At 38.8% G+C, this 28,000-nt stretch overlaps 1 protein-coding gene across 1 annotated transcript; it reads left to right on the top strand.

Annotated features, from left to right (window-relative positions):
- Window positions 1-4: 4 nt before the first annotated feature.
- On the top strand, window positions 5-25,867 carry LOC140237133 (uncharacterized). The gene is made up of 27 exons (XM_072317075.1): window positions 5-122; window positions 697-894; window positions 1,380-1,535; window positions 2,117-2,254; window positions 2,643-2,846; window positions 3,193-3,390; window positions 4,127-4,279; window positions 4,589-4,723; window positions 5,463-5,556; window positions 5,860-5,984; window positions 6,573-6,776; window positions 7,770-7,928; window positions 9,179-9,319; window positions 9,884-10,090; window positions 10,921-11,121; window positions 12,638-12,775; window positions 13,479-13,634; window positions 14,221-14,348; window positions 14,873-15,107; window positions 15,520-15,611; window positions 15,929-16,190; window positions 17,583-17,745; window positions 18,200-18,384; window positions 19,293-19,363; window positions 22,567-22,709; window positions 23,300-23,626; window positions 25,768-25,867. The coding sequence occupies exons 1-27, from the start codon at window positions 107-109 to the stop codon at window positions 25,865-25,867; spliced, it is 4,329 nt and encodes a 1,442-aa protein (XP_072173176.1). The 5' UTR covers window positions 5-106.
- The last annotated feature ends 2,133 nt before the right edge of the window (window positions 25,868-28,000 follow it).

The following is a 28,000-nucleotide window of genomic DNA, read 5'->3' as shown; positions in this document are numbered from 1 at the left end:
TGGTCGACGCTATTGTGACAACGAACTGGACTCCGACCTCGCCATCATCAGCGATCAGGAAGAACTGGACTACCTACTCAACGTCACGTCAACCCTGGACCCGAACATGATGTGGTGGATAGGTAAAGTATACGTTTTCCTCCTTTTCTTTTTTAATGGGGGTAGGGGCGTTGAGGTCGGATGCCTGTTATAGCATGATTGCATATCAGTGAAGTTTATAATATCTTAATCATGTGGTGGTAAATTCAGGACCCGAATGTCAGTTGTTTCTGTGATCTAAATTGTGTGGTGCTAATGTTGGCCGCTACCTGTATTGAGAGATATGGAATATTGGGACTTTTACAGATTTCATGATGAAGATAAGATTGATAGAATGAACTTAGTAATGCGATTTAAGTCCGTCATCTACAAGCAGCAAGAATGAAGATGACAACAACGCTTTTAGATGTCTAATGGACGTAGCCATATATATGCATAGAATAAATAATATATATGAAACTTTTCAGTATCTTAGCACAGTAAATTAAGCCAGTGTCTTCTTGACCAGTGTTTTATTTTCTTTGCTTTTCAACAAAATTATACATATTACTGCCGTAGCTAAATGCCAGTTTCAAATAGACGCTATCAGTCAAACTGCTATTCTAAATAGTCAATGTCCTGTTGTAATATTACCATGTAAATTATTTGTAATCGCAGGTTACTCCGACCAAGCAAACGAGGGTGACTGGCGATGGCTTGATTGCACCGAGTCATCTGATTGGCAGAACGAACTCTGGGCACCCGGTAACCCTGGCAACGGTCGTCTGGACTGTGCAGCTCTTCAGCCGGATGGGCAAATTACATCCATTGTGTGTGACACCTCCATTAGCTTCTTGTGTGAAGTTTCACCAAAAGGTATTTCATTTTACTGATAAAAGCGTACATCCTAGTCAAGCTAAATGGTGCACTGTTTAATGCATGCACATTCCAACCCTTATCTTTTTCATTTCTTTTCTTCTTCTCTGTCTACCTGTATATCTGTTTGTCTGTCTGTCTAGCTATCTGTCTGTCTGTGCCTCTCCCCTTCGCCGAGTTAATGGTTGATATCCCTCTTGAGGAATAAGATTGCGCATGTTTGCCTTGATGTGGCTTTCTCACGCAGTTATCAAAAGCTATACCGACATTGACCATCTGTCATTTCATTTCATTTTTCATTTCACTTTATTTCCAGTTGAAATTATAATTTGACTTACAGAATTTGCTTTGAAACAAACAAACAAACAAACAAACAAACAATGCAGTCTTCTCTATATTCTTAGCAAGAGAATGGAAGTGCAACTGCAATGGAGAGATCAATTAAATGCGAAGTATTATGATTAATCCCCACTCATCTTACCAAGGGTTCAGTCAAGACGATGCAAATGTGCAAGACGTTGTTGCCATGGGAGCGTCGTACGGAGTCCAGGTCACGTGGACAGTGTCGCCGACCAGCTGTGACGTGGTTGCCTACCGCATTTATTACAACGTCGCAGGCGATATTTCAACACGGAAGTCGAGTGAGCATTTGATTCTTATCATTGTCATTCATGGACCAGAAAAAAGTGGTCCGGAATCCATTAACAATAATCATTATTAACTAATAAAACAACAAGCAAGCAAGCAAACAAACAAACAAAGGAATTGGTGCTTTGAAAATGATTTTCTATCGGCCGTTGTTTGATAACAGTGTGAAAAAACACGAATCATGTAGAAGAGCTTTTGAAACACCTGGTTTTAGCTTGCCAATGTTATCATCATTATTTTATACTTCATATCTATTTTTCGTCAGTTAAAAGAGTTTCATTTTACAATTAAAGTTGCTCGCTTATTGTTTAGCCATGATGTATGTGTAAAAGTCTGATCAAATACGCCACTCATAGAGAAAATCATGATTACCACAGAAGAATTTACAAAAACGTTGAAAAATCTGTTCAGGTTGTTCGTAATAAAGCTATAAAGAAATTGACATAAACAGATACAAAGAAAAAAGACAGTTCCCTGAAAGTGCGAAAGATTGTGAATGCGATTAGGGAAATCATAATCTGGTATATAGTCCTAAATCGTAAATACAAATTACTTGATAATGTCCGGTTGGCAGTCACGGTGTATGGTGGAGACACTTCTAGCGCCTTGGTCAGCGGGCTGCCCGTCGACACCGAATACGAAATCCGCGTCGCTGCCTACCTGAGCAAAGACATCGAGTTGAGCCCCGTGGGACCAGCCGTGGCCAAGACCCGTAAGTACTAACTGGTAATCTGTGGCATAGAAAGCCGTTAATACCCATAATAGTACTAACTTACGCTGGTCATCGATCATTTTTTTCATCATTATGTTTAGTATGTTTAAAACGTGAAATTTAGTTTCCTAATTTTTCGTGTGTGATCAACGATAATAGTTGAAATGACTTAAGTGTTTACATACTGTCAGCCATGGCTATTGAGCTCTGATAAGGTACATACATTGATGTGTATATACGTATCTATATCATATTACACAAATAGGCCTACTTACATGTACATTATGTATACGCATATTTGTGAAGAAACGGGAAAATTACAAACGTCCGAAAAGGTGTAAACTTGTTTTTATCACTGTTCATACTGAATATCTATCAAACACCACAGTCCCCTGTCCAAGTAACTACGAACTCGCCCCGAACGGCAGGTGTTATCGCTTCATCGACGACGACGACGACTTCTGGCACTACGGTCGCTCTATATGTATGGGGGCCACCGACTCGGACTTGGCCATCGTGAACGATGAGGCCGAGCTAGCGTACATCATGGACCGAATCAACGCCAGCAGCGATACCGGTGCCTGGTGGATCGGTAGGCTTGATTTGAATATGCCCTTGTCAAATAGTTGTTCTACATGTTTGTGTTGGTGTGTGTGTGTGTGTGTGTGTGTGTGTGTGTGCGGGTAAGTTCGAGGTTAGTGATGTACTATATCAATCTTAAGGTCGTCCAATGACCTTTCAAATGTAGCTCAGACATTTTGTTACATGACTTCCGTTTTCCTTTCCCTTCTCTTTATACCGATACGAACATTTTGTCTAGTTGAAGCATGATATTTTCATTTGATCATCATCTCTCTCTACCTCCCTCTGCCTCCTCTCTCTCTCTCTCTCTCTCTCTCCCTCCCTCTCTGTTTTTCTGTGCTGTAACAAATTCCCAGGCTATTCTGACATTTCCGTGGAGGGAGATTGGAGGTGGGTGGATTGCACGGCACCAAACGACTGGCAGACGAGTCTGTGGGCTCCCGGTTCCCCTGGTAACGGGATGCTGGATTGTGCAGCGCTCACACGCTCCGGAGAGATTGAGGCAAAAGTCTGCGATGTGAGCCTCAATGTTGTCTGCGAAGTTTCTCCCAAGGGTAAGGACCCTTCTCACAACATTCAAAATGTCAATTTATTTTGTATAAAACTCCCAAGATCCTTTGACATTGTTTGAGGAAAATGAGGGCTACTAATTCAAAGGCAATGTTAGTAGTGATGTCATTTGAAAATCTCCCTCCGTGGTCCTATACATCATGATACATGGTATCAATGTACTTGAAATTGTGTTGAAATGCTATGTGACATTGAGGCTTGTATCAATTATACAAAGGTGAAAACCGGATTTCCCGATCTCAGTGTTTGGAAATAGTTCACTAGAAACATGAGAAAAATTGACATAATTGTATTATTTGGTCACATATAACTCTTTTGATATCGACAGCATGATTGTAAGAACTTAAACCAATCTGAAGCTGCACATTGCACATTCACCTTACAGAGCTCACTATAAGTATTATCTTCATCATTAGCGAGCGATAGATCTGCGATGCGAACTCTAAAGCCAACGCTATTAGGCTAAAAATGGTGTTATGCACACGCACGAGGCAGCTGTTTTCAATGTTCAACCCGAAAGGCTGCGTCGTCTTAGCCATTAGCGTTAGCGTCGCAGATCTAAAGCTCGCTGTTATTGAACCCTAACGACAATAAAGGTTTACAATGTTAACACTCTGACATGATCTTGCTCTCCCTCGATCCAGTAATGTCTGTATCCCACTCTGTCTACTCATGTTTATATTTCTCTATTTTTCCTCTATCTTCTCATCTCCGTGACAGGCTTTGATCGCTATGGGTTACAGGTGGAGAATCTCGAAGTGGTTGGTTCCTCCTACGGCTTCAAGGCTTCGTGGGATTTACCCGCCTACAGCTGCGACATCTACGGCTTCAGGATCGACTACCGGGTGGCCAACGGATCGGACGTGGAGACCAGTAAGTGAAGAGGACTAAACAGAGTACAATAGTGAAACAACAACAACAACAACAACAACAACAACAACAACAACAACAACAACAACAACAACAACAACAACAACAACTACAACAACAACAACAACAACAACAACAACAATTGTGAGAGGGTTTGGGTGAGATATTGGGAGTAAATTCTTCATCTTTTTCCCTGTATTCCTCCTCATCAATAGCTCAAGGGTTCTAATGAAACAGCGTTTATTTTCATTTTGTGTGTAAGGAATTGTCTGCAACAGAGGAGTTCATCATATTGCATTCTCACCTGCACAGTGATCGTCTACGGTGGCGACGTGACAAGCGCCCAGGTCACGGACCTTAGACCAAACACCACGGTGACAGTAAGCGTGGCAATTCTGATAGTAGACTCCGAGTTAGAAGCAACGGGTGGTATCACAGTACAGACGGGTGAGTTAAACTAACTTTATCTGCTCACTTCACTGATGCAATCATTTTGCTTTCAACTTGAGGTCACCAGATCAAATTGCTTATGACGTCATAGTTTGTGGATATTTCTTGGCGTTTGTTTAGGGCTAGTTAAGTTTCTATTTGTAGTTTGTGTAATTCTTCTTGTACATGTTGTAAAGTTAGTTTCATGTGCTAAATAGAAGATCAATGATATACGATATTAAATTGTTTTACTATATCTTTGGGGGAATGCATCCTACAAGCTTTGCTTCTTCAGCATTCCCCCGTCTCCTGCATTTTCTTAACTTCAGAATGTTGGTTGTTTTTTTTTTTTTGGTGCTTTTTCTTTTTCACTCTATAATTTATATCCATAAATTCCATTTATCATATTTTGTAATATTGAAACATATATGAACTTTTATTTTATGTGGAAAGAAAAATGTATTTATTGTTGGAGATGGAAAAAATAAATGAAATTAAATGAAATAATGTATGAATGAAGGTGGTATTGATGCCTTTGAGGAAATACTATGGTAATTATCATGATTGTTATCAAAAGTATCCTTTTCTTATTTGCAGAACAATTTGGTTTCAGTAGTTCGTATTTGGGGAACAATTACATGACTGTTATTTCCTTCAGATTTAGGTGTTGTAGAGTGATAGTATGCACTTGATTTGAGCTCATTCCGTTTATCACAAAAGTTTGAACGTATTTCACTTCTTCGCTCTCTCCTTTCAGACCCTTGTCCTCCGAAGTATCACGAAGCTGCCAATGGCCATTGTTACTTTTTCTCCGACTTCGGACGCTTTGGACAGGGTTGGGATGACTGCAGGTTAGTAATTTATAACTCAAAGACTAATTCTCCTCTTCCTCCACCTCCTCTTCTTCTTCATCTTCTTCTTCATCTTCCTCTTCTTCTCTTCTTTCTTGGTCTTCTCCTTCTGCTTCTCCTTTTCCTCCTCCTCATACAGCTTCTCCTTCTTTTTGAAAAAAAAAGATATGCAATAAGATAGACTGTCGTATTCTCATCATCATCAGAATGTGACGTTTTACTATCAATCACTGACCGATAAGAAGATATATTCTCAAACATGACAAACAAACAGCAAACACAAACTTTTCAAACTCTATGCAGGTCCTACTGCAACGAGGATACGGGCAACTTCGACCACGATCTCGTTGTCATCGACGACGAGTGGGAGCTTGAATACGTCACAAATATGACCCGGATGTTCAATGACAGCAGAGATTGGTGGATAGGTAATGATGAAAGTGGAGATTCAACATAAAGTATCTTGTAGCCAGTGATTAGCAATGAAATGTCAAATACAGATGTACAAGTCTTTTTTTCTCTAATCTTTTCTTTCACAAGTGCCATCCTGTTCATTTACCGTCTGTTCTTTTTATTTCACATATTGTCATAGATTCTCGTAGAAAGGACGCATTTATTTCAAAATCATTAACTCTTAACCCTTTATGATTTAAATATCGTCTTTTATTTGAAGTGATCAGAAGAAATACCGGTGAATCTTGACAATGTCCAGTTGCGTCATTCCTCTAAGTAAGCACCAGAGTTTGATTTTGGTTACCTGTTTGCCAGTAAGTTTGATCTCTCTTTCTTTCTTTTTTTCTTCTTCTGTTTGCCTGTATGTACTAGCTTGCCATGACAATAAATTGTTTCAGGTTGAAAGTACACCACACTTGTCTCGCATGATGGATAAAGGTATGGGTGAGTATGACTCACGTCATAATCGGGAAGCATTATTTTATCATCATTATACCTCATTATCTGGCATGCTGAGAGCCATTCTTCTCTTATTTCATTTACGATCACGAATCTTGTGAAAGGGTACTCCGATGTGGCCGTCGAGTCATCCTGGAAGTGGGTAACGTGTGAGTCATCTGATGCTTGGCAGGAAAGCCTTTGGAGTCCTGGTTACCCGGGCAACGGACTGGACGACTGCGGCCTTTTCATCCCAGCAAACATGACCATTTACGACGCTACTTGTGATGTGCCTAATAAAAACTACATATGTGAAGTCACCCCAAAGAGTAAGTTTAGATGGTGTGGTGTGGCTGGTATGGTGTGGTGTAGTGTGGCGAGTGATGCGATGCGATGCGATGCGATGCGATGCGATGTGGTGTAGAGTGGTGTGGTGTGGCGTACGTGTTGTGTGTTGTGTTGTGTTGTGTTGTGTTGTGTTGTATTGTGTTGTGTTGTGTTGTGTTGTGTTGTGTTGTGTTGTGTTGTGTTGTGTTGTGTTGTGTTTTGTTTTGTTGTGTTGTGTTGTGTTGTGTTGTGTTGTGTTGTGTTGTGTTGTGTTGTGTTGTGTTGTGTTGTGTTGTGTTGTGTTGTGTTGTGTTGTGTTGTGTTGTGTTGTGTTGTGGTGTGTAGTGTGGTGTGGTGTGGTGTGGTGAGGTGTGGTCTGGTGTGGTCTGGTGTGATGTGGAGTGGCGTGGCGTGGCGGTGCGTGGCGTGGCGTGACGTGACGTGACGTGACGTGACGTGATGTAATGTGATGTGAATTCATTTCTACATATGGATTGGAAGCTCTTTCAGCAAGCGCTGATTTTCATTGATTGATTGAAAACTCCTTAAGTAGTTGTCATATGCACTCAGAGGAGCAATATGCAGATCGTTTCATCGATCGGGTTTATTGTCTTATTAGACTCCTTTTGGGGCTTGGTTTCCATTTCATATCGCTTTCATATTCTTTTGATTTTGTTTGTTACATGACCATTGAAGTCTATGATATATTATGTGCCACATATTACATAATAATCCCATCTACGACGGACAACCTTTCATGTTCATTTGATGTCATCTATTTCATTTTTTTTTTTCAAAGACAAAAATACTTCAGCGGATTGCCGGTTGGCTGTTGGCGTCGATGTCACGGAATGTCTTCGCTCGAACCCTCCTGTTATGAACATTATGGTGAAGTTTAGTCTGTGGCACAGTGATCTAATCACTTTAAAGAGCTATCATGGTTCTCAGACGCGAGTTAAAGTGCCTTAATGATCCATCTTTTTCCATTCTTGCAGGTTTTGCGATTGGAGATGACAATGTGCGAAATCTGAACGCGACAGCTATCTCGTGGGATACCATACGTGTCACATGGGACGTGTCTGAGTTCAACTGTGACGTCATCGCCTACTTCATCTACTATCTTGACACGGCAGTGGGTGGAACACCAACAAGCGGTAACATCAAATAGGTTTCCATATCAATTTGTTAGTCCCTTTCGGACAAATTGGAGAGTTACAACTGTAGATGTAACTTTTTGTTGGATTATCTTATAATCATTACGTATCAACCTTAGGTTATAATTATTACGCAATAATCAGAAAACAGAATAAGAACATGATAAACATGATAGTTTTAGAATTTTAACGGAAATCCACCAGTTAAAGACCCTTTAGCATGGAGATACCATGGCGTGAATGCTGGCCCGACTCGGATATATTCGAGGATCTCCATAGCGAATTGTGTTCGGATTTATCACTGATCGCAGTGTATGCAGGGAGATGGAAGATTCCACCACCCTGATGTACGTACACACACAGCCGGCGAATCTCGACTGAAATCGACGATTACCAATGAACGTATACTTCGCTGACGGGCAAGTAACCTGCTCTAGACGTGTTCTTTAATGTACCCCTGTGGGCAGCGAATGGAGATAGATTCAATCGGGCCACCATCATCTCCCCACACTACTGGGTCTTAACAATGAGAAATGTTGAGACCTACGTAGATTTTTCACTCGATCTCGATCTCGGCAACCCCAACACTGTGGACTATGCTATTTGGTCTTCAATACTGCCATGTAAATGTTCATGCGTAGTGTTTTATCATTGATGTTTTATAACTCTTGATTTCCACTTTTGGTTAGGAAAAATTGTGCATATAATTTCATTGATATTGGTCAGTTTGTTCTTTAATAGTGGGGTGTTCCTAGAAGTATCTTATCGGTAACCGTTGTCTTGCTCGTTTGGACAATAATAATGAGTCCTTTTTTTTCGAGGTATATAGTGTACAATGAGTTCTTTCTCGAGATACACCCATACAGTCTTCCGATTTCCATGGCAACAAGCGAGTACCACTATTATTGAAGGATGGAAGAATGAGTGCTTTATGGAGTAGAATGGATAATCAGGGGCATCTGCAGAGAACTATAGAGCATCTGATTCAGTCGAACAATCAAAGATGTACGCACGAACACATGCGCGCTTGATCTTGTGCTGTAGTTTGACATCAAAATCAACATGCAAGCCGTAGGGAAGACTAGGTTTGTGAAATTCAAAATGATTAATTTTTACAAGTGTATCTCTTTGGTCTTAACAACCCTTTATCTCCCGCTCCATTAGGGTTTGTAACTCATTTGTGCGTTTCTGATATCATCATGTATGTGTCTTTCTTTCTTTTTTTTTTCCATGAATGCGCACTTTTTCAGAGTTAATCTATGGCGGTGGAGTCACAAGCTACGACATCCAGGGTCTGTGGGCGAGCACTCGATACAGTGTGAGCGTAGCAGCTGCTAGAACCAACGCTTACCTCCCCGCTGTAGACCCCGTCTATGTCACTACCCCCGAAGGTACGCAAGCAGACAGAGTTCATCTATTCGGTTCTACAACTGCCCTGTGTGCCAGAATCCCATCCTCTTTAAAATTTCCCTTGTTTTTTTTTTTTTTTTTTTTTTTTTTAGTTCGATTAGATAACAATAGTATTTTGAAATCGCGCGCTCGCATCTTTTTTTCTTCAACCTATTGACAATGACAAATTGAATTGACAAATTGTGCTACAATAGACAATCATTATTCAGTAATAGCTGTGGTCAAAATCATGGGCATATTATTGTCTGGCAGCATTCAACCCACTTCCTCCTATGGCTAGACAGGCATCATAATATCTTCTAGACTTCCTAGATCAACTTACTACTGTAATGAACTTCACCTTAAGAAAAGAGAGAGGGAAAAAAACCCGACCCCCCCCCCCCCGACTCATAGAATCGTATACAATCTGGTATAGCACGGCTGCCATAGGGAAGCACTTTGAGCGACATAATGATGAAACTACTGTATTACTATAGTAATAAAGATGCATTTTGTCATGTGATAAGAAGATATTCGAGACCAATGTTCACATCCGATCTTTACAGGACCATGTCCTGCTTACTACGACATCGGAACCAATGGTAGATGCTACCGTTTCTTTGCCAACACATACGGCGACATGTGGACGGAAGGTCGAGACGACTGCGATGACACAGTCGACTCCGACTTGGTGGTCATCGACGACGAAATGGAGCTCGAGTATATCCTAAACCGCACCCGAGCCATGGACTCGGCTCGAGATTGGTGGATTGGTAAATAAACATTTCCCTCTCGAATAACTCATAAACCAGGTCTTGCACAAAGGATAGAAGGATGTGACTAACATAAATACTCTATACTGAGTGATACACGCCTTAAAACCAAAACAACAACAATTTGACACCTATCGCCATAGATATTTCTTGTAGAGACGTAATAATTCATTGTCAATACCTTTGTTGGAAAATTCGGCGAAAAAAAAAGAGCAGCTGAGATAGTGCAGATTCTAGGTTCAGGATGTAGAGTAGAAATGAATACTTTTCTCTGTGAGTGAGATAATGAAAGTGGATGAAAGAACCCCCGTATAAATAACCGCAAGCAAAGTTTCTCTGTGACTTTTTTTTTTTCTATAAGGGGACTGCATAATACAAGCACTACTTTTAGCAGACTTCTCGACAGCTTAACTTCGGTATTTGCCATAAACTTGCAACATTTATAAGTTATGTATTTCAGTTAACATTTCTTTGTTTCTTTGTTACATTGTTGTAACTTCTATGTATTCAAACATTTCGCTGTATTTATATTTTATTGGAGATGAAATAAACAGCTTGAAGTCACTTGAAATATTTTCATGGCTTGAGCAACTAAGTGGAGCACATCGTGGAATTCCTTAAAAGTAATCTAATACCAGCGTCCTCATGGCAACTGCATAATGGTGCAATATTCTTGAAGACGAGAGAGACAGACGGGTCGTGGAAGAGCAGGAAAGGTTTTACTGTTAGGTGTTAGGTGTTAAGTGTTTGAGTTTTGGTGTTAAATCAATCATGACAGATTTAATAATCTTATCATATTTAATGATGTTACCATACACAAATCTTAAAAGGTTTGTCGGACATCTCCGTGGAATCTGACTGGCGCTGGGTCACTTGCGCTGCTCCAACGGACTGGCAGAACACGTTGTGGGGTCCGGGGTACCCAAGCAGCGCCATCAACGACTGTGCCGCGCTGAACGCCGCCAGTGGCGAGGTAGTGGACGCCGTCTGCGACGAGAAAAAATACTTCGTGTGTGAGGTCACACCAAAAGGTCAGCATATAAGACAGTGTGAGGTAGGGAATAGCTGGGATATTCTTATGATAGCTTGATCAAGCAGGTATAGATGCGAGGATGGTGTGGTTGGAATTATTACAAAAACAAATAATCGGTAGTGATTCAATACTATAGTATTTCTTTAACAGTCATTCTCATTTTCCTCTACCTATCTCTGCTTCTGTCTGTCTGTATATGTCTGGCTTCCTCTCTTTTATCCTCCCTCTCTCTCCCTCTCCCTTTCCTTCTCTCTCTCTTTCTTTCTCTCTTTTCTCCTCCTCCCTCTCTCTCCCTCCCATCTCTCTCTGTTCCCTCTCCCTTACATAATGGAGATCTGATTCCGCCATTTCTGCCATTAAAATCATTCACCAGCATATCATCTCAAACTTTGTCTTTGAATTTTTAACCTTCCTTTATTATTATATTTTTTAATGAGAAAACAATGTTACTGTTTTCAACAACATTATACGTCTCTTAAAAAAGTAACAAATATGTTTATTGAATTCAGCGACACCCTGGATTTTAATGAAAATGATCAAGTTCAAGTTCAAGTTCATATTTATTCGTTTTTTCCACAATATACAAACATAAATCTCACTTTCTTGAGTGACAAAAACAATGCATACAATTGTACAGAGAAGGCAACAATAATAGGAAAAAAACTAACAGTAGCGATACATTGCAATAGGTGCTAAGATAACGAAAGTGAAATGGTTTTCAATATATGCATTGTGTGAAAAAACGGAGGGACCTACTAAAAAGACAGAGCTTGTAGAGTGTGGGCCCCTCTTGTATTAGAAGCCCGATGTAAAAATTGAATTGAAAACAGCAAAAAATCCGTACAAAAAGTTCGTCACAAAAAAGTTTGGGAGCCCACTAAGAGACAGACGAACAAACAGTTATACATAAAACAACAACAAACAGAGTTATGAACATGCAACAGGACTGGGACAGCAACAAGACTACTTGTAGGAGGAAAAACAAGAAACAAACAGACTTGACGACACAAGAGGAAACAAGACTATAGCGTGATAAAGAGGTAACAGAATAGAAAGGAATATGCTACACAGACAACGATCCTCGGAGGTTTGAGGAAGAAAGAGAAGAAGAAAAAAGAATATAGAACAAACCCTTCAACTGCGAAGTATAGGTTAAAGAAAATCTTATAATCAAGGCTTGAGCAATAGCTAGAATAATAAAGAGAACAGCAATGCCGATATTGCGGATGAGTAACAAAGTAAGCCTATTAACTAATCTGATTCTGCGTGTCGCCATTATAAGATTGTAAAAGAAAAGACTTTAATCTCCTTTTCAACTTCTGTTCTTCTAACATGTCTAGATTTTATGGAAGAGACAAAAGTTATACTTTTTCTGTTAAACAGGTCCGTTAGATGACAATATTACTATGATCTAGAATGCATTGTAACTGAGACAATATGACATTCTGCCGAATGCTGTCATTACAAAAGATTATTGATTGTGCTTGGACGTTTTGTTTCTTCTTATGATACAGGATTCACGAACGCCGACATGAACGTTCGCGGGACTGAAGCCACGCCCCTGTCTCTCACTCAGATCAAAGTCACGTGGGCTCTGTCTAATGTCACGTGCAATGTTTATGGATATCATGTGTACTACGAGACTTCACAGGGTACCCACATATTCATTTCTTCTCATTCAATTCAATTTAATTCAATTCAATTCAAATTTTATTTCATTTTTCAAAAAGAACATAGACATTTCACTTTCCTTGGTAACAGTGAAAAAGGTTGCATAAGCAAAACAAAGTAAACTGAGAAAAATATAGGGGCCTAGTAGTTGTGAACCCTCGTAATAATGATACGTTGTCATGAACACTGAAGTGATAAAGACGAAATAACACAAATGTCATACTTTCTTGTAGCGCAATCTATAATAAATATGTCACAGGTGATAAAGTAATTTATCTACGAATTTGATTGCTGTTTTCAGCTATAACAAATCATATACCAAGGTGGGCCATCGAAAGTTTCAGCTGCAAATCCAGGATAGCAATATCACTACGTGGAGTTTTGGTCTGTGTTATTCCTTTCTCATTGGTGTGCTTGAGAAAAAATTAATATTAAAAGGAAGTTTTCCCGAAAGTACAAAATATCTCAGTGTAGAAAGTCAACGTTTCAGGTCGATTATTTTTTGACAAACGTCTAATTCGTAATTTATTTCAAAAACATGTCCTAATTATTCCCAGTTAAATATATCAAAGTCACATTTACTTTAAAACAGGTAGACACCCAGTCCCGGTATGCAATAGGTTAAATAGTTGCTGAGAATTCTTTCTAAGATCATTCCTTTCTCCATGTTTCCTCTTTCCACAGATTCAAATTCTGTCGTTGTTTACGGTGGCAATGAAACTTCGGTTACCATAGGGGACTTAACGCCCTCTACGACGTACTTCATCTATGTCGCAGCTCTCATTCCTGACCGTCTTGAGTTACCTCGGATCGGACCGGCTAATGCCACGACTCTCTCTGGTAGCAACTCGGATACAATCATTCGTTTCTCTCTTCTTCTCGGAAGTCATTCAGAGTTTTCATTTCACTGACACGTGATAGTTACAATGCCTTAGACCCTGAACGTTTTTACATTCCCACAATTACATGCGCAATTGTTACAATAGATTTGCCAACAATTTCGAATTGTTTTGTTTTGGCTTTTTGTACGCTTATTATTTTTTCTGAAAAGTTAAATTATCGAATGTAAGTCATAAATATGAATACGGAATGGTCGTTTTGATTGTCATTATATTTATTTTCGATTGTCATTATCACTGTCTTATAATTACAAACATCAGTAAATTGTCATTGTTTCTATTACTTCATTCAAACCTAATTATAGCTGTCATATTATTATCATAATGAAACCTTGCATTGTCAACTCTTACGTTCTTCCGTTGGAGTAACACAGAGACAATCATAGCACACAGTAGAATTTTGATAACGAACACTTGACGTGTGTAATCTCTTACCGGTGGCTTAGTTGTTTTTTGGCGTGTTTGTTTTGTCTTTTTTTTTTTTTTTTGGATGAATTGTACAAAGTTTACATCTGGTGTTTTCTTAGAATGCGGTCGGACGGATATCAGCAAAAATGGCACCATACAGAATCCGGATTATCCGAACGGTTACCCGGGAGGTGAAACATGCGACTGGCTGATCAGCGCTCCAACTAACGAATTCGTCCTTCTACAGGTAACCAAGCGAACCTCATTAATAGCTTCACACACGAGTTTGCACCTTTGAATTCAAATCAATAGAGTGATGTTCATTAGTCGGCTATTTGAGTAATCGGTTTTGTCATTATGTGATGAAATGAGACTCTGCTCCTACAGTACATTCTATTGACGTGATTTGTAATGGATGTGATCTTTTTTTTTTTCACTACGTTTTTCAGGCAACTTAATTGTCAGATCATGTTCGCGGAATAGAAACAACCATTCTTAGTACCTCGATAGCTCGACTCTTTACGAACAAAGTAAACAGTAGAACAAATTTTGTCTTTCGTTTAATACAAAGGGAAGCTCATCTTTCTCTTCTTATTTATATTTCCTCATCTTTCATCATTATCTTCTTCTTCTCCTTCTTTTTCTTTCTCCGCTTTACCTTGTCGTATTTGCATTTATCAGCACTATTCGTAACTGCAACATCTGCATTACCATATCACCGTGATATAGGTTTATCCCAACTTGTGTCCTTTTTGCCTTCTCTGATCGCAGATCACCGACTTTGACACCAAGCTCGGAGTGGACTTCGTCGTAATTGGTAGCGGTAATGACTTCGACCCGACGTCCACTTTGTACACTCTGTCTGGTTCCATGGACTCGGCGGTGACCCCGTCTATTCCCGGGAAGGTGCTCAGCCCCGGACAGTATCTTTGGGTATCCTTCCGGACATCCCAGACTACAACGGAGTTCCGCGGGTTCCAGATGACAATCACCATGGTAACACAAGGTATTCTCATCGTCAAGACTCCGAAAAGCGTGGTGTTCTTTGGGGAAAATGACGTGCCAAGGTTCATACTGAATGCTAACCAACGTCCTCGAGGGAGACAGAGAGAGGCGTTAGAGTGTTCTCTGGTTGAAGAGGGAAAAACACAAAGTAGTGGGTATTTCTCTTCACTGACGGCATCTACAGAAAAGACCATTGATCTATATAAGATTATTTTAGTATTCAATAAAATTATTGTATAAACTTTTTTTTTTGTTTTTTGCAGATTCACGTTGATGCACACCTTCAGCATAATTTTTTTTTACTCATTTGTTTAGTTTCACTATAATGCTATCCATTTATGGGATTTAACGTACAGTAAGAGTTGTCCATGTATTATCATTGGTTGACGTTATTGACATTTTTGCTCTTCTAGGACCCGCCACTCCCGACAGAGATTACGTGGAGACGACCGAAGAGGGCGTCCTATCCTCTCCAGGATGGCCCATTCAATACAACAACCTTCAGGTAAGGACAACCTGTAAGTTTAATGCACATCTCATGTAAACGCCCACGTATGATGCTTTATCAAAATGCATCATCAAATGTATAATGATTGGTTTGTGTTCAACACAGGGCTGAGATGATACTTGTTTCGTTCGGTGATAATCATTGTGTATGACTATCCAAACCAACAGTTTGACTGCTTATAATAATAATATTATTGATAAAGAAATAACAGAAGCAAAAATTGATTACAGAAATCAAGACACTGTGCCCAACTCGGCTTATCTTCACATCATACATGATGTTAAAGTATCCCTGGCATCTTTCACCCAACACAGGATATAACATGGACTCTCATTGCGCCGAAAACGGGCCGTGTGCGCATTACGTCACTTGAAGGCTCGCTCGAAGACGGATACGATACATTAACCGTTGGCTCCGGCCAACCGGACTCGAACGAGCTGGCTACCTACACAGGCGACATTCAGTTTAACGGTCCACTGGAGTCCGAAACGTATGCCATGTGGGTTCGATTCGTGGCCGATGAAACTATTTCGGATACCGGCTTCAAATTGTTTTGGGAGTCGTTTGACGACCAAAGTAAGCTCAAGTTTGAAATACGCTTATAAATGTTGCAGTAGGCCCAAGACATTTCCATTTGCAATTGGATAAAGCTAACACACAACAAAACAATGGGTCCAGGAAATAATGGTAAGCTTTTGTTGTAGGCATCAGGGGCGGATCCAGGAATTCCGTAAAGGGGGCGCAAACAATATTTCTGGTGCTACTTCCGGCTTTCATCTATTTTTTCCTTTTTATTTCTTTTGTTTTAACAACAAATAAAGAGGGGGCGAGGGCCCGGTGCGACACCCTCTGAATCCGCCACTGGGCATTTAAACAATGCCATAGATTATCGTGCATTTTAAATCACGCATTGTCAGTAGGAATCGGGTGCCGATTCAAGCACTTTCACCTCCGTCAAGGGCAAGGGGGTTATGTTTTTATCGGCGTTGGTTTGTCTGTATGCAAAATGTTTCAAAAAGTTGAGGACGGGTTTGGATGAAAACTTTCAGGAAAAGTTGATAATGACGCATTGAAGAGATGATTAAATTTTGTTATGAATTTTTGAAGGTTTTTTTTTTGTTTTTTTGTTTTTTTAACTATCTCTTTGCAACTAGGGTCAATAAACTTGAGAGTGCTGCTCGTATTTGACGTTTGTATACGCGCCCAATGCGCGCGCTCTGCTGCTCGAGGCGCCTCGCAGCAGGAAGCTGATGCCGAGGTAAACGCAAATATTCTTCATTATAATAGTAGTAATGATAAGGAAATAGACCATGCGACACTTGGCGCCCCATAATTTTCAGCATGCGTGCATGGGTGGTACTGAGCTGCTTGGCGGAGGTCTGCGCTCTCTGAGCGCTTTTCTAGTTACTTCGTGAAACCATTACATTGGCGACGGCTATGTGTAGCTTTTGCACTAACTTCCTAAAAGATTACCATTAAGAGGTGATATGCTTTCCAGATACGTATGTATGCCATCTGTATGATTTAGGAAAAGACGTGAGGGATTTCGGGCGGCCAACATTCTTTACTTTTGAAATTTTATTACAAAATAGAAGAAGAGAATGTTACTTAAATATCCCACATAAAAAAAAAACACAAAGACAATTGTGCATTTTAATAACTTGTGAAATTGCAGAAATAAACTTAACGACGAAAATATAAGTTTGCATTCTGTTTTGTTTTGTTTTGTTTTGCTCGATACTTCCTGATGACATAATTGAGACATTGTAGACGTTATGTGCAGGCGAGCATTTCATGAATTTTGTTTGTCACATGTTCCTTTTTTGACTAATTTGCTCTCAGCCAATCAGATACAAGGATTTCCGTTGCTTATAACAGTTTGTCAGTTTTAAAAAAATCTCACAAAAAGCTTGATAAAATGTCCCTCAAATCTTCATGACATTATCCTACATTACATTTAATCCCCAGATGAATGTGGCTCCGAAGAGCTGACAGATCCAACGGGTGTCATAACATCGCCCAATTACCCAAACCCATATCCGGATAATCAGATATGCACCTGGGAAATCCGGTTACCAGATACGGCAACTCTTGTAAGAGTGGTGTTTACTGCATTTTCGCTGGAGGAAAAGTAAGTAGAACAATATCTATAACTCTAGCGACAATCGTATCAACTGTCTTTAATTCCATTGTTACATTGTTTGAGGTAACATTTACAGATCATTCCAAATCATTACATTATATGATTTATTGATAATGAGTGATGTGCGGCACTTTAGTGAAATAAGTGCTTGTATAAAATGATAATCTGTATGTTATTTGACTTAATTGCTTCTAACAACTAGCAGGGGTTTTTTTCGCAAATTGAAAAACTGCAAAGCGATCGACATGGAATACGTCGAGTAATGATCATTTTCTGTCTTGTTTTAGTTGAAAGATTATAATTTTCTTTGAATTCAAATGACACTGACACCTTCTGTGAGCTTGGAAGGACTTCGTGGCATCATAAAGTGTCATGAAGGTATTCTTCCCAGTCTGTTTTCCAAATCCATTTGTCATCTTATTCTTTTCATTATCGTTTTCAGCGAGGATTTCCTCCAGGTCGGGTCCGGCCAGACCGTGGGCGAGAACGTGGTCGCCTCCCTGACCGGCTCCGGTCTGCCGTCCCCTGTGGAGAGCGCCACCTATCGGATGTGGCTTCGATTCCTGTCGGACGAATCGTTCTCGGATACAGGTTTCTCCCTCAACTACTACGCCGTGGAAAATCCGGGTGAGCAGAGAGTTCCAACAAAAATGAGATACAACAGTGGCATTGCGCACAGATCATTCAGACCTTGTGAATGTTTATATCCGAAACTGTGGATAGACAAAATGTTGGTGACGTTAAAGGTTGACAATGAACCACATTTATTTTGTTTTATGATCATACAAACAACTGACATGTCGATGTAGCTTGCTACACCAAGGTTACACTGGGATCTAACACAATGCACACTGAAGGCACGTGGATGGTACACAAATAGCTTTATGGAAACGCGAATACCTCGACGAACGGTCTTAGTAATTGTTCATAGCAGATTATGCAATCATTAAAATGACACTCATGCAACGTGCCTTGATTTGGAGGGAAAAAATGCAACTTTTGAATATTAGGTCACACAAAGTGACACGGGCGCGGAAAATATTATACATCGTCTCCAATTAAAAATAGCAATGCATCATATTTTGTATACAGTTTGGCTATAAGAAGGACACTTGCAGCAGTTAATGTGCTAATAATGGACCATCAATTACCTTGTTTATGCTCCAGTCTTCAAGACGAGAACAGCTTGGCAGTCTGCTCTTTCACTTGTCATGCTTGTATTGATGAAAGTGGGTGCGCTGTGGCATAGTGGATAAGACTCACGACTCCCAACTGGAGGACCCGAGTTCGATTCCCAGCCAGTGCTTACGTCATTGGACAAGATGTTTTACCCACAATGTCCCTCTCGACTGGGTACCTGGCAACGTTATAGGGTAATGATAGTCATGATAATGGCAGGGCCCACTGGTAGAGCAGTTGCAACACTGGAGAAGCTCCCCCGGATAAAGAAAACCTTATCATTAGCATTATTATTATCATTTTATTCAAGAAAATTCAACTTTCACTTCCCATTACTCATTGACCTCACCACCCAGACCCACCCACACCGTACGAGCCGGAGACCGACAGTGTGCTCTTTATCGTGCAGAATGAACCAGAAGGATGGGTAAGACAGATGCTCTCCTAACGTATAAGAGTCAATTCAGTCTGTTGTCAGGGTACTAGTAAAATGTATCGTACATAATGCTACCTGTTCATTATCATAAAACACTGAATATCGTTTGTATGTTTGATCAAGTTCAAGTTCAAGTTCATTTTTATTTTTCTCCATCTCAACACAATCAATAACATAATTGATACGCACAATGCACAGTAAAGTAATAATAATAATAGTAATAATAATAATAAATGATAAATAATAATAATAATAATAATAATAATAATAATAATAATAATAATAATAATAATAATAATAACAATAATAGTAATAATAGCTGGTTTTTATATAGTGCATTTCATACTTGTTAAGTATCTCGTTGTGCTTTACAGACTATTATTTTAAAGTAAAGAAATTTCAATATAAGTAATCAATGAAAACGGGGTACATTATACTTTAGAAGGGGATGATAGAAGTAGGCATTACGTGATAAATAAATCGGAAAGCGGGGATGGGGGTGGAGGATGGAGATTTTTTGTTTAAAGAATATTTTAGTCTTCATCAATGGGAAGCACGATGTACAAACAACTTTATACAAAACTCTCTGCACCAATTTCATAATCATTTTCATCAATGGAAACAAAATTTATACCGAAACTTAAGATCAATTTAATACATTTTGATACACTCTGATACATTTTTTTCACAATTTAACTATTTTTACAATACTAATCCCTCATTCTCTTTTTAATTTCATTCCTTCATTACATTTCAAATTCTATTAACTAAATCACTAGCCCAAAGATACTTTCTTTTCAACATTCATTCAATCCAACTTTAAACATCAATATCCATTGATTGAAGTTTATTCTTAAAAAAACAAACAAACAAACAAACACAAACCACCTCGACCACCATTACCCCCGTCCATTCTCCCTCTTACTACCCTACCCCATTCCTCCCCCTCCCCCTTCCAAATCCCCCCTCACCAACAAAACCTCAAAGACAACTAAAACATGTATGTCCTGACATACATTGTAACATATATTTCAGTACGAGTGCGTGGAAAGGTATTTCCTGGTGGATGTGCATTAGGCCCTACTCTATTAAACAAAAGCAAAACAAAATCTCAATTCTTTTTCCAGTTTTCCCACTTTTGCAAATGTAATGACAACGTATTACGTATAACCGCTAACTTTTCTTCTTTTAACTTATCCTGCTCTACAAACCTTTTGATAAAATATTCCGTTGGGGATGTCTTATTTGTCCTTCCTAAAAAAAGCAATTTCTTCACCAAAATTATAACATGGTTGACTAATACTGAGCTTTTCCTTTATCTGGTAACTCTATACGAAAAAAAAAAAAATCTCTTCCCAACTCAACTGTTGCAAATCAACATAATAAAAAAAGTACTACATTTTTCCCGAACATTCCTAGCGAATTCACATGTATAAAGTAAATGTTTTTATGTCTCTTCCTCTTTATGACAAAAGGAACATAAATTATCATTTACGAACTTAAACTGAAATAAATGATGATTTGTGTACACTACTCCATGCAATAATTTAAATTGAAAATCCCTCAAAACAGAACTGTTATTTCTTATCTTGCTAAAAATACATTTTATATTTAGAAAAATCACAAAAATATAAATTTCTCATATCTTTCACCAATAAATCGTCACTTATTTTCTTCACCAATTCAACATAAATATCTTTGGAGGTAATCTTTTCCTAAGAAATTTTCTTCCCGTTTCTTATGAAAATCATTTCATCAACACTTATATCCTTCTCCACCTCTGTGTTCTTTGCATTCCTTTTCCAACCAATTGGAAGCGCTTCATATATCTTCTGAATACTCAAAACATGTAAATAATTAAGTCCTTTACTCTGAAAATATTCCAGAGAAAATAATTTCCCATTCCTATCCATTATATGTTCCAATCTAAAACATTTTTTTCAAAAACAAGTTTTCATTAAGATTACATTTTCCTTCAATACGAATCATTTTATTATTAGAAAGTAACTCTTTCCTTATTTGATTATAATTACTCCTAAATTGCCTTGTTTTCACCCATGTTTTCAACAGATCCCTGTAAAATTCCGGTATAAACAAATTCAGAAGATACATGAAATAATTACAGCAAAATATAAATTTACCTCCAATATGTTTAGTTTCAAACTGAAAATATTAGTTTCCATTTCATTTCTTGTTCACCATTAAATAACCTTTTAACCCACATTACTCTTTGAGCGTTTATCAATGATGGAAAATGCATCAGCTTTGCTTCCCCTTGTTCATAATCCAATACCAACACAGTTTCTTTATTTTTTGGTTTCCCTTGCCAAATAAATTCCCAAACAGCCGATCGAATTCATCATATACCCATTCTGGCAAAGGGGTAAGAGACCCCACATCAGTTTAGAATAAATAAAAGTCTTCAATAACTGAATTTTACCAACTAATGTCAAATGTCGTTGCTTCCACCATATCAATAATTTCAATTTCATTAAGTATTTCTTTATAATTCAATTTTTCTTTCACCTCTGGATCCAAAGTGAAATATACTTCTAAAATCTTTAACTCCCTCACTTTTTGTCCAAAAGAAAAATTATAAACACCATCTTTACTACTTCCCAACACTTTTATCTTATCTTTATTAAGTTTAAGTCCAGAAACCTGTTGAAAACAGTCAAAAATGAATTCAATCCTCCTAATTGACTCAACATCTTGTACTAAAAATGTAATGTCATCCGCATAAAGCACCTGTCTAACTTCATTCTCTCCAAAACATAACCCTGAAATCTCATTATCTTTCCTTATCGAGTGTGCTAACACTTCAATACGTAAACAGATAGGGTGACAGTGGGTCACCTTGTCGAACCCCTTTTTCAACCTTAAAATACCTTGTTGATTTACCCCCGTTAAAAACACAACTAAGAGCATTATTATAATGGGCAGAAATCCATTTTCGAAATACAGGTCCAAAACCAAAATGTAACAGGGCCTGTTGTAAGAAACTGTGAGATGTTTGTAGAATCGATTGTGAACATCATGGATGATTTTAGACAAAATCAAAATGAGCTGCTCGTCGATTGGTGCTTTGCCAACTTTATGTACGACACAAACAGTCAAGAACTAACACATTTCACTTAAAATTTCATATTGCTCCTTATTGTCTACACATTCCATCCCATGCAACGGAAATGAAGTTCACACCAGTGCAACAGACCAACTTGGCCAATGCGATAGCTCAGTCGATGACCGACTTCTGCGCGGGAACGTCGTGCGGAGGTGAACCGGAGATGGCCACCTTGGAGAGACGAGATGTCGGTACTCTTGCGATGGAGTTTAGGTATTTTCAATTTCGTCCTCCAGCGGGTTCTCTTTTGGATTGTAGATTTCTTCTGTGCTATGATGTTGGCAGTGTTGGGGAAAGCTTTGTCAGAGGTGTACCTGAAAGTGTTTTTTGGATGATGTTGATGTGTGGTGTTGGCGTTAATTGGTGAAGGTCAAAGTGATGGTGTAAGAACTGGTGGAGATGGCCGTGGGGTTGAAGATTGAGGAGGAGGAGGTGTTAATTAACGAAAGTGACGTTGGTTCTTGTATTAGTGTTTGTGTTAGTGTTTTGTGATCTTATCGACGTTGGTGTTGGGATTTGGTCTTTTGGTGGCGGTGATGGTTACAGTCACTGATAGATAGTGTTGAAAGACGTTGAAATAGCTGTTTTCTCCTATCAAATCATATCAATTTCCACCGAAGATTCATCATTGATTTCTTCAACTTATTTGAAAACAGTAAAATGGTATGAAAAACACAATTTCATTCAAATCTTGTCATGGGGGAGGCGGGTTCCATCTGCAATATAAATTTGTCACTCTTTTCCTTATAATTGAGAGAGGTAGAGTGAGTTTACCCATTGCTGATTTTTTTGTTACCCTGTAGCGCCGATGATGTCGAATTCCTTAGCTACTTTGCCGTTGAAAACAATTTGCACATTATCACCTGGATTCAAAACCCCGACACCGCCGAAGACGACTTCAGCGTCGGTATCGACCCCGACGTCGTAATGACGGCCCTGCTCGACGAAAACTCGCAGACAACGATACGGGAATACATGGGCGAGGGCTTCAGTTACAACGTCACGCACGTGCCCGACACTCCCGAACCCACGACGCCTCCACCAGAGGGGTTGGAACCCTGGGCAATTGCCCTCATTGTCTTGGGAAGCTTGACAGTTATTGTAGGCTCAGCGGTCACATTGGAAGTTATGTACGTATTTTTCGTCTATATTTTTTCTCTTTGGAATTGCACAATTGATTATTGGCTATCATTAAATAAATCCTGACTGTCATGACACGTCGCTGGGTCACGATCGGAAAGGGCCCTACATATTAAAGCCGTTTCCTAATCTCGTCACCTGCATTTTGTTCTCTATCTATAAGTTCTAAAATTCTCTTTGAGTACATACAGTCCAAAGTCGTGCAAGTTATACTATTTTCTTATTAAATATAATATGAAATAGCAATGAATTAGAATACTGGCATTCTCGTCATGGTAGTCAGGTACTTATAAAACGCTTTGGTTTGTAGAATTATGACTGTTCTTTAAAGGAAACCTATTACACGTGGTAGGAAGAAGCACCTTCGTAGCATGACCAGATGATGACGAAACAACTTGCAGAAATTCCAATCAGAGTTCAGGCACAAGCGAGTGATGATAACATATTTTTCAAAATCTTTTGTAATTCCCTAATTTGGAATCCCTCATATTAGTGACCCCATATAGGCATGGCAATTAATGTTGTTCCTTCTCTTCCTCGTGTGTGTGTGTGTATGTGTGTGTGTGTGTGTGTGTGTGTGTATCGCAGGCATCGGAGGCGGAAAAGGACAAACAGAGAAGACCCACAGTTCCATGAAATGTCTGCCGAGGATCTCATCGACAACACATACGGTAGAACAGATATAAACATATTACATGACATAAATTTATCCATTGTTATTATCGTGCACGCCTTTTAAACGTAAGAAACACGAACGCGTTATGTGTGTACTGTGTATTGATAAATGAAGGTGCATACTGACGAAGCTAATCATCTGCACTCGCTGTTAATCCACACACTGGAAATTGCACCCCCTCACTCTTGAAACACTGCTATCATGCAAAACCTACCAAAAGATTGTTAATATAGTCTACGACTTCCATTTCTCTTATTTGCTTATGTTGCCCTGTGATTTCTATCTAATTCGATAGTAGTTTTTTTTTTTTTTTTTTTGCCAGCTTTTGAGGAGAACTTAGGCGACACACTTTCATGATATACATTTGTACGTTCAGATGTAATTGTTCCCTCATTAGAGTAAGTAGTAATGGCTATTGCGTAGTAGTGGCAATATCACCAGGCCGAGTTGCATCTGCGCGTCACGTGGCCGCAGCTCTAGCAATATTTTACATCTTCAAGTATCATTTTAATTCTTATGCATATCCTCTGCTTTGATTATCATTTACTTAGCCCACTCTCATTCGTAGCTCTTCCATGTCATTGTGGTCATGTTCCTTCATGTTCGACACGTATCATGTAATATTTGCCCTCCCCCACTCCCATTTCTGTCCTTGTAGATATGAGTGATGATCCCTCTTACGCCGTTCCGCACTCCAGTTATAAACAGTAAGTATACGTGTACTTTTGATTTCAAGTGATTCAACCACATTTAATGTGGTATCAGGGTGCCGATGTCAAGGAACTGTGTCTGAAATCAGCCAAACCTGTATAGCGCCTCGAACGTTTAAGTTGTTTCATTGGTGTTTGGAATGATAATTCATGCGATGGACGCGTCACGCAAATTTGGGTGTAATCACAGTAATAGAATTTGACCAGACAGATGAATAATACCTTTTCATTTCCAAACATTTCTAAAGGGGTTAATTTTGACATACAAATAACGAAAATTCCACTATGACTGAATTTATCGAGGGTGACTAAGGTTAATTGAAATTGTTCATATCATGCATTTTCGTCATGTATCTAAGTATAACTGGACACACAACTATGTTATGTGCTGGACCAAACTTACGTATAGAAGTGCTGACACAAGATCTAATTTGAAAACGCGTTTCCTCATATAAAAAGAAACACAACGGAACTGAAAACATATAGGCTCAACCAACTCACGCTAATGAGCCAATTAAAGGAACCAACACCCCAAAACTCCAGTGATACAATTTGCTGTGAGACTTTGTGGTTAAAATCGTGTTAAGTATTATAAGTGGAAAAAATAACAAAACCCGTTTGAGACCTTTCCATAATAATAATCATGTCTTTCTTCTCTGTTTCTACAGCAACAAGGGATTTGAGGATGAAAACGAGCAGACGAAACTCTGATTACATGGATTCTTTGTCTCCTCGCTTGTCTCAGGTGTCGTGAGAAACCGGTGACGGACCGGGTGCCCTGTGTCGTGGGCGTAGACTTCCATCTTTCTCTCACACTGACAGAAAAAGAAAAGAAAAGAAATTGAGTATTACTTGGCATAGTGCATAGATAACAAGATAATGATTCAAGAAGTGGTTTCATTGGTTCAACAAATAATTATGTCGTTTCCTTGAGGATGAGGTATCTTAGCTCAGATGTCCAATTGCGTTGGTGTTTGTGCGATAACGGTAATGCGTTAATGAGGTGGTAAAATGTTCAGAGTTTGGATATGATTCTGCATGCATATGGTTTATGGACATAAGTGTTCACAAGTGCCGTTTTCTTGTTCTTCTTCTTGTTATTTCATTATCATAATAATTGTCATTGCCACCTTAATGAAAGGGGTGATAATGAAACAAGAAATGATAAAAATGATTGTTTATTGCAATGAAAACGGGTAACGATAATGAAAATTAGAAAAGTGATTCTCAGTGGTATGCCTAGGTTATGTTGTCCTTTTGTCGAGAGTATTATAGCTTCAACAATGCAAGTGCTGATCTCCAAGAAGTTCATTACCAGTATCACGTTTCCTTACAAATCAGTTAAACTGCTGAAACTCTTGAATGTTTACCTTGAAATGGGAAACTTAAAAAGTTTTTAAGGTTTTAAGTTTTAAGAAAGTTCTTATTCAATTGCCCATACCACTGTTATTCATGTCTTTCATATATTTAGGCTTTGAAATCAGAAACATTCGCAAAGAAATGTTAACGTCATTTGTCATGACGTGTCTTTTAAGTCGATTAGGGACGAATAATCATCTAACTGCTTTTTTTTCCACACTACATTATTGATGACGACAGGTCAAATTAATTATTTACTATGATCACTAGCTTATTTGTTGCAGACAACAAATTATGATGTGTTGATTTGTTCTTTCACTATCATATTCTTTGTCATAATTTTTTCAGTAAGGGAAATTCCCCCTTGATTATTGTGGCAAGATGTTAATAAGTGTACTACATAAAGGTATTCGTGTTATGTATAGTTCAGCCGCTTTTTGCAAATACATGTATCACTGTCTTTGGGGGATTTCTTAGTAGAGTAATGACTTTGTTTGTATATGTTGTACTTTTTGCACGATTTGTATCTTACCCTGACGCTGGTCCTGACTTACTTAAAATGCAGAGACCTTACCTCTTTGCATTTTCTACGATGTTTTACATGTCTATTATTTTCCGAAAAAAGTATGACGTCAATGTGAATGTTATTCAAATTCATGAAATTCTTCCGTCGAGATGTTTTCATTGCAACTGATTGACAAATTGCCCTATATCGACGTATATAAGCACTGAATTGATCAGTGTTTTAGTAGTAGCCATGATAAAAAATCATGGGCGTACATACTCGAGCAGGATTCGAACCTACTACCTCCTGATCACCGTGATCAGGAGGTCGTTGCAATGTGAATCATGGTTGTTCATCACGTTCTCAACGTCTTTACATTTTTCAAATTAAAACTAGATTTTGAAAGAAAAAGGTGATTCCAGAGCACAGAGAGTTGGTTGCTTTAGTCGTCGTGACAAAATGTTAATGTAGCTGTTCAATGCGATGTAATAGCGCTTTACTTTGTGGACGTCACATTATAATTACATTTTTGAAACACTAAACATTTATTATCACCTGTTCGTCATGTTCTGATGTTCAGTACGGTTAACCCTTCCCCAATAAATACGTCAGTCTTTTATGACAAATCTCAAACAGCGGGTTGCTTTTTATGAACTTCTCTGTGTTTTGTTTGCAACTGTCTGAATTTAGTTTTGTGATTCTACTTACACTTATAGCCTGATATTCCCACTTTCTCAAAAAGACGTGCTCTTATAAAGCAAAACGAACAGTTGCCATTGACAAATGAAAACGAGAAAGGGAAAGGGAAAATATTTTCTCTTTTTTTGTCACTGTCGTTCAACAGAACTCCAACGTCAAAAAATATATTCGACAAAACGTTACCGTAAACACAACGTGCTGATGTATTGGCACGATACCCTACAACATGACAGAGGTTTTGTCTATTGTTATACGACAGCTATAAAAAGTGATAGTTTACAATCATTGAAAGCCTGCTATCGAGGTTTGCGGAATGACACATCTATGGGTTTATTAAAAATTTTAAACCCGACTATATCCTCAAGTATTCTTTCTTTCTAGAGGGAGTGATCTGAACTATGGCGACAAAGTAATT

The sequence above is a fragment of the Diadema setosum genome, chromosome 13 (assembly GCF_964275005.1).
Source record: "Diadema setosum chromosome 13, eeDiaSeto1, whole genome shotgun sequence".
In the NCBI taxonomy this organism is placed as follows: Eukaryota; Metazoa; Echinodermata; class Echinoidea; order Diadematoida; family Diadematidae; genus Diadema; species Diadema setosum.
This window is presented reverse-complemented; position numbering and strand designations above follow the sequence as displayed.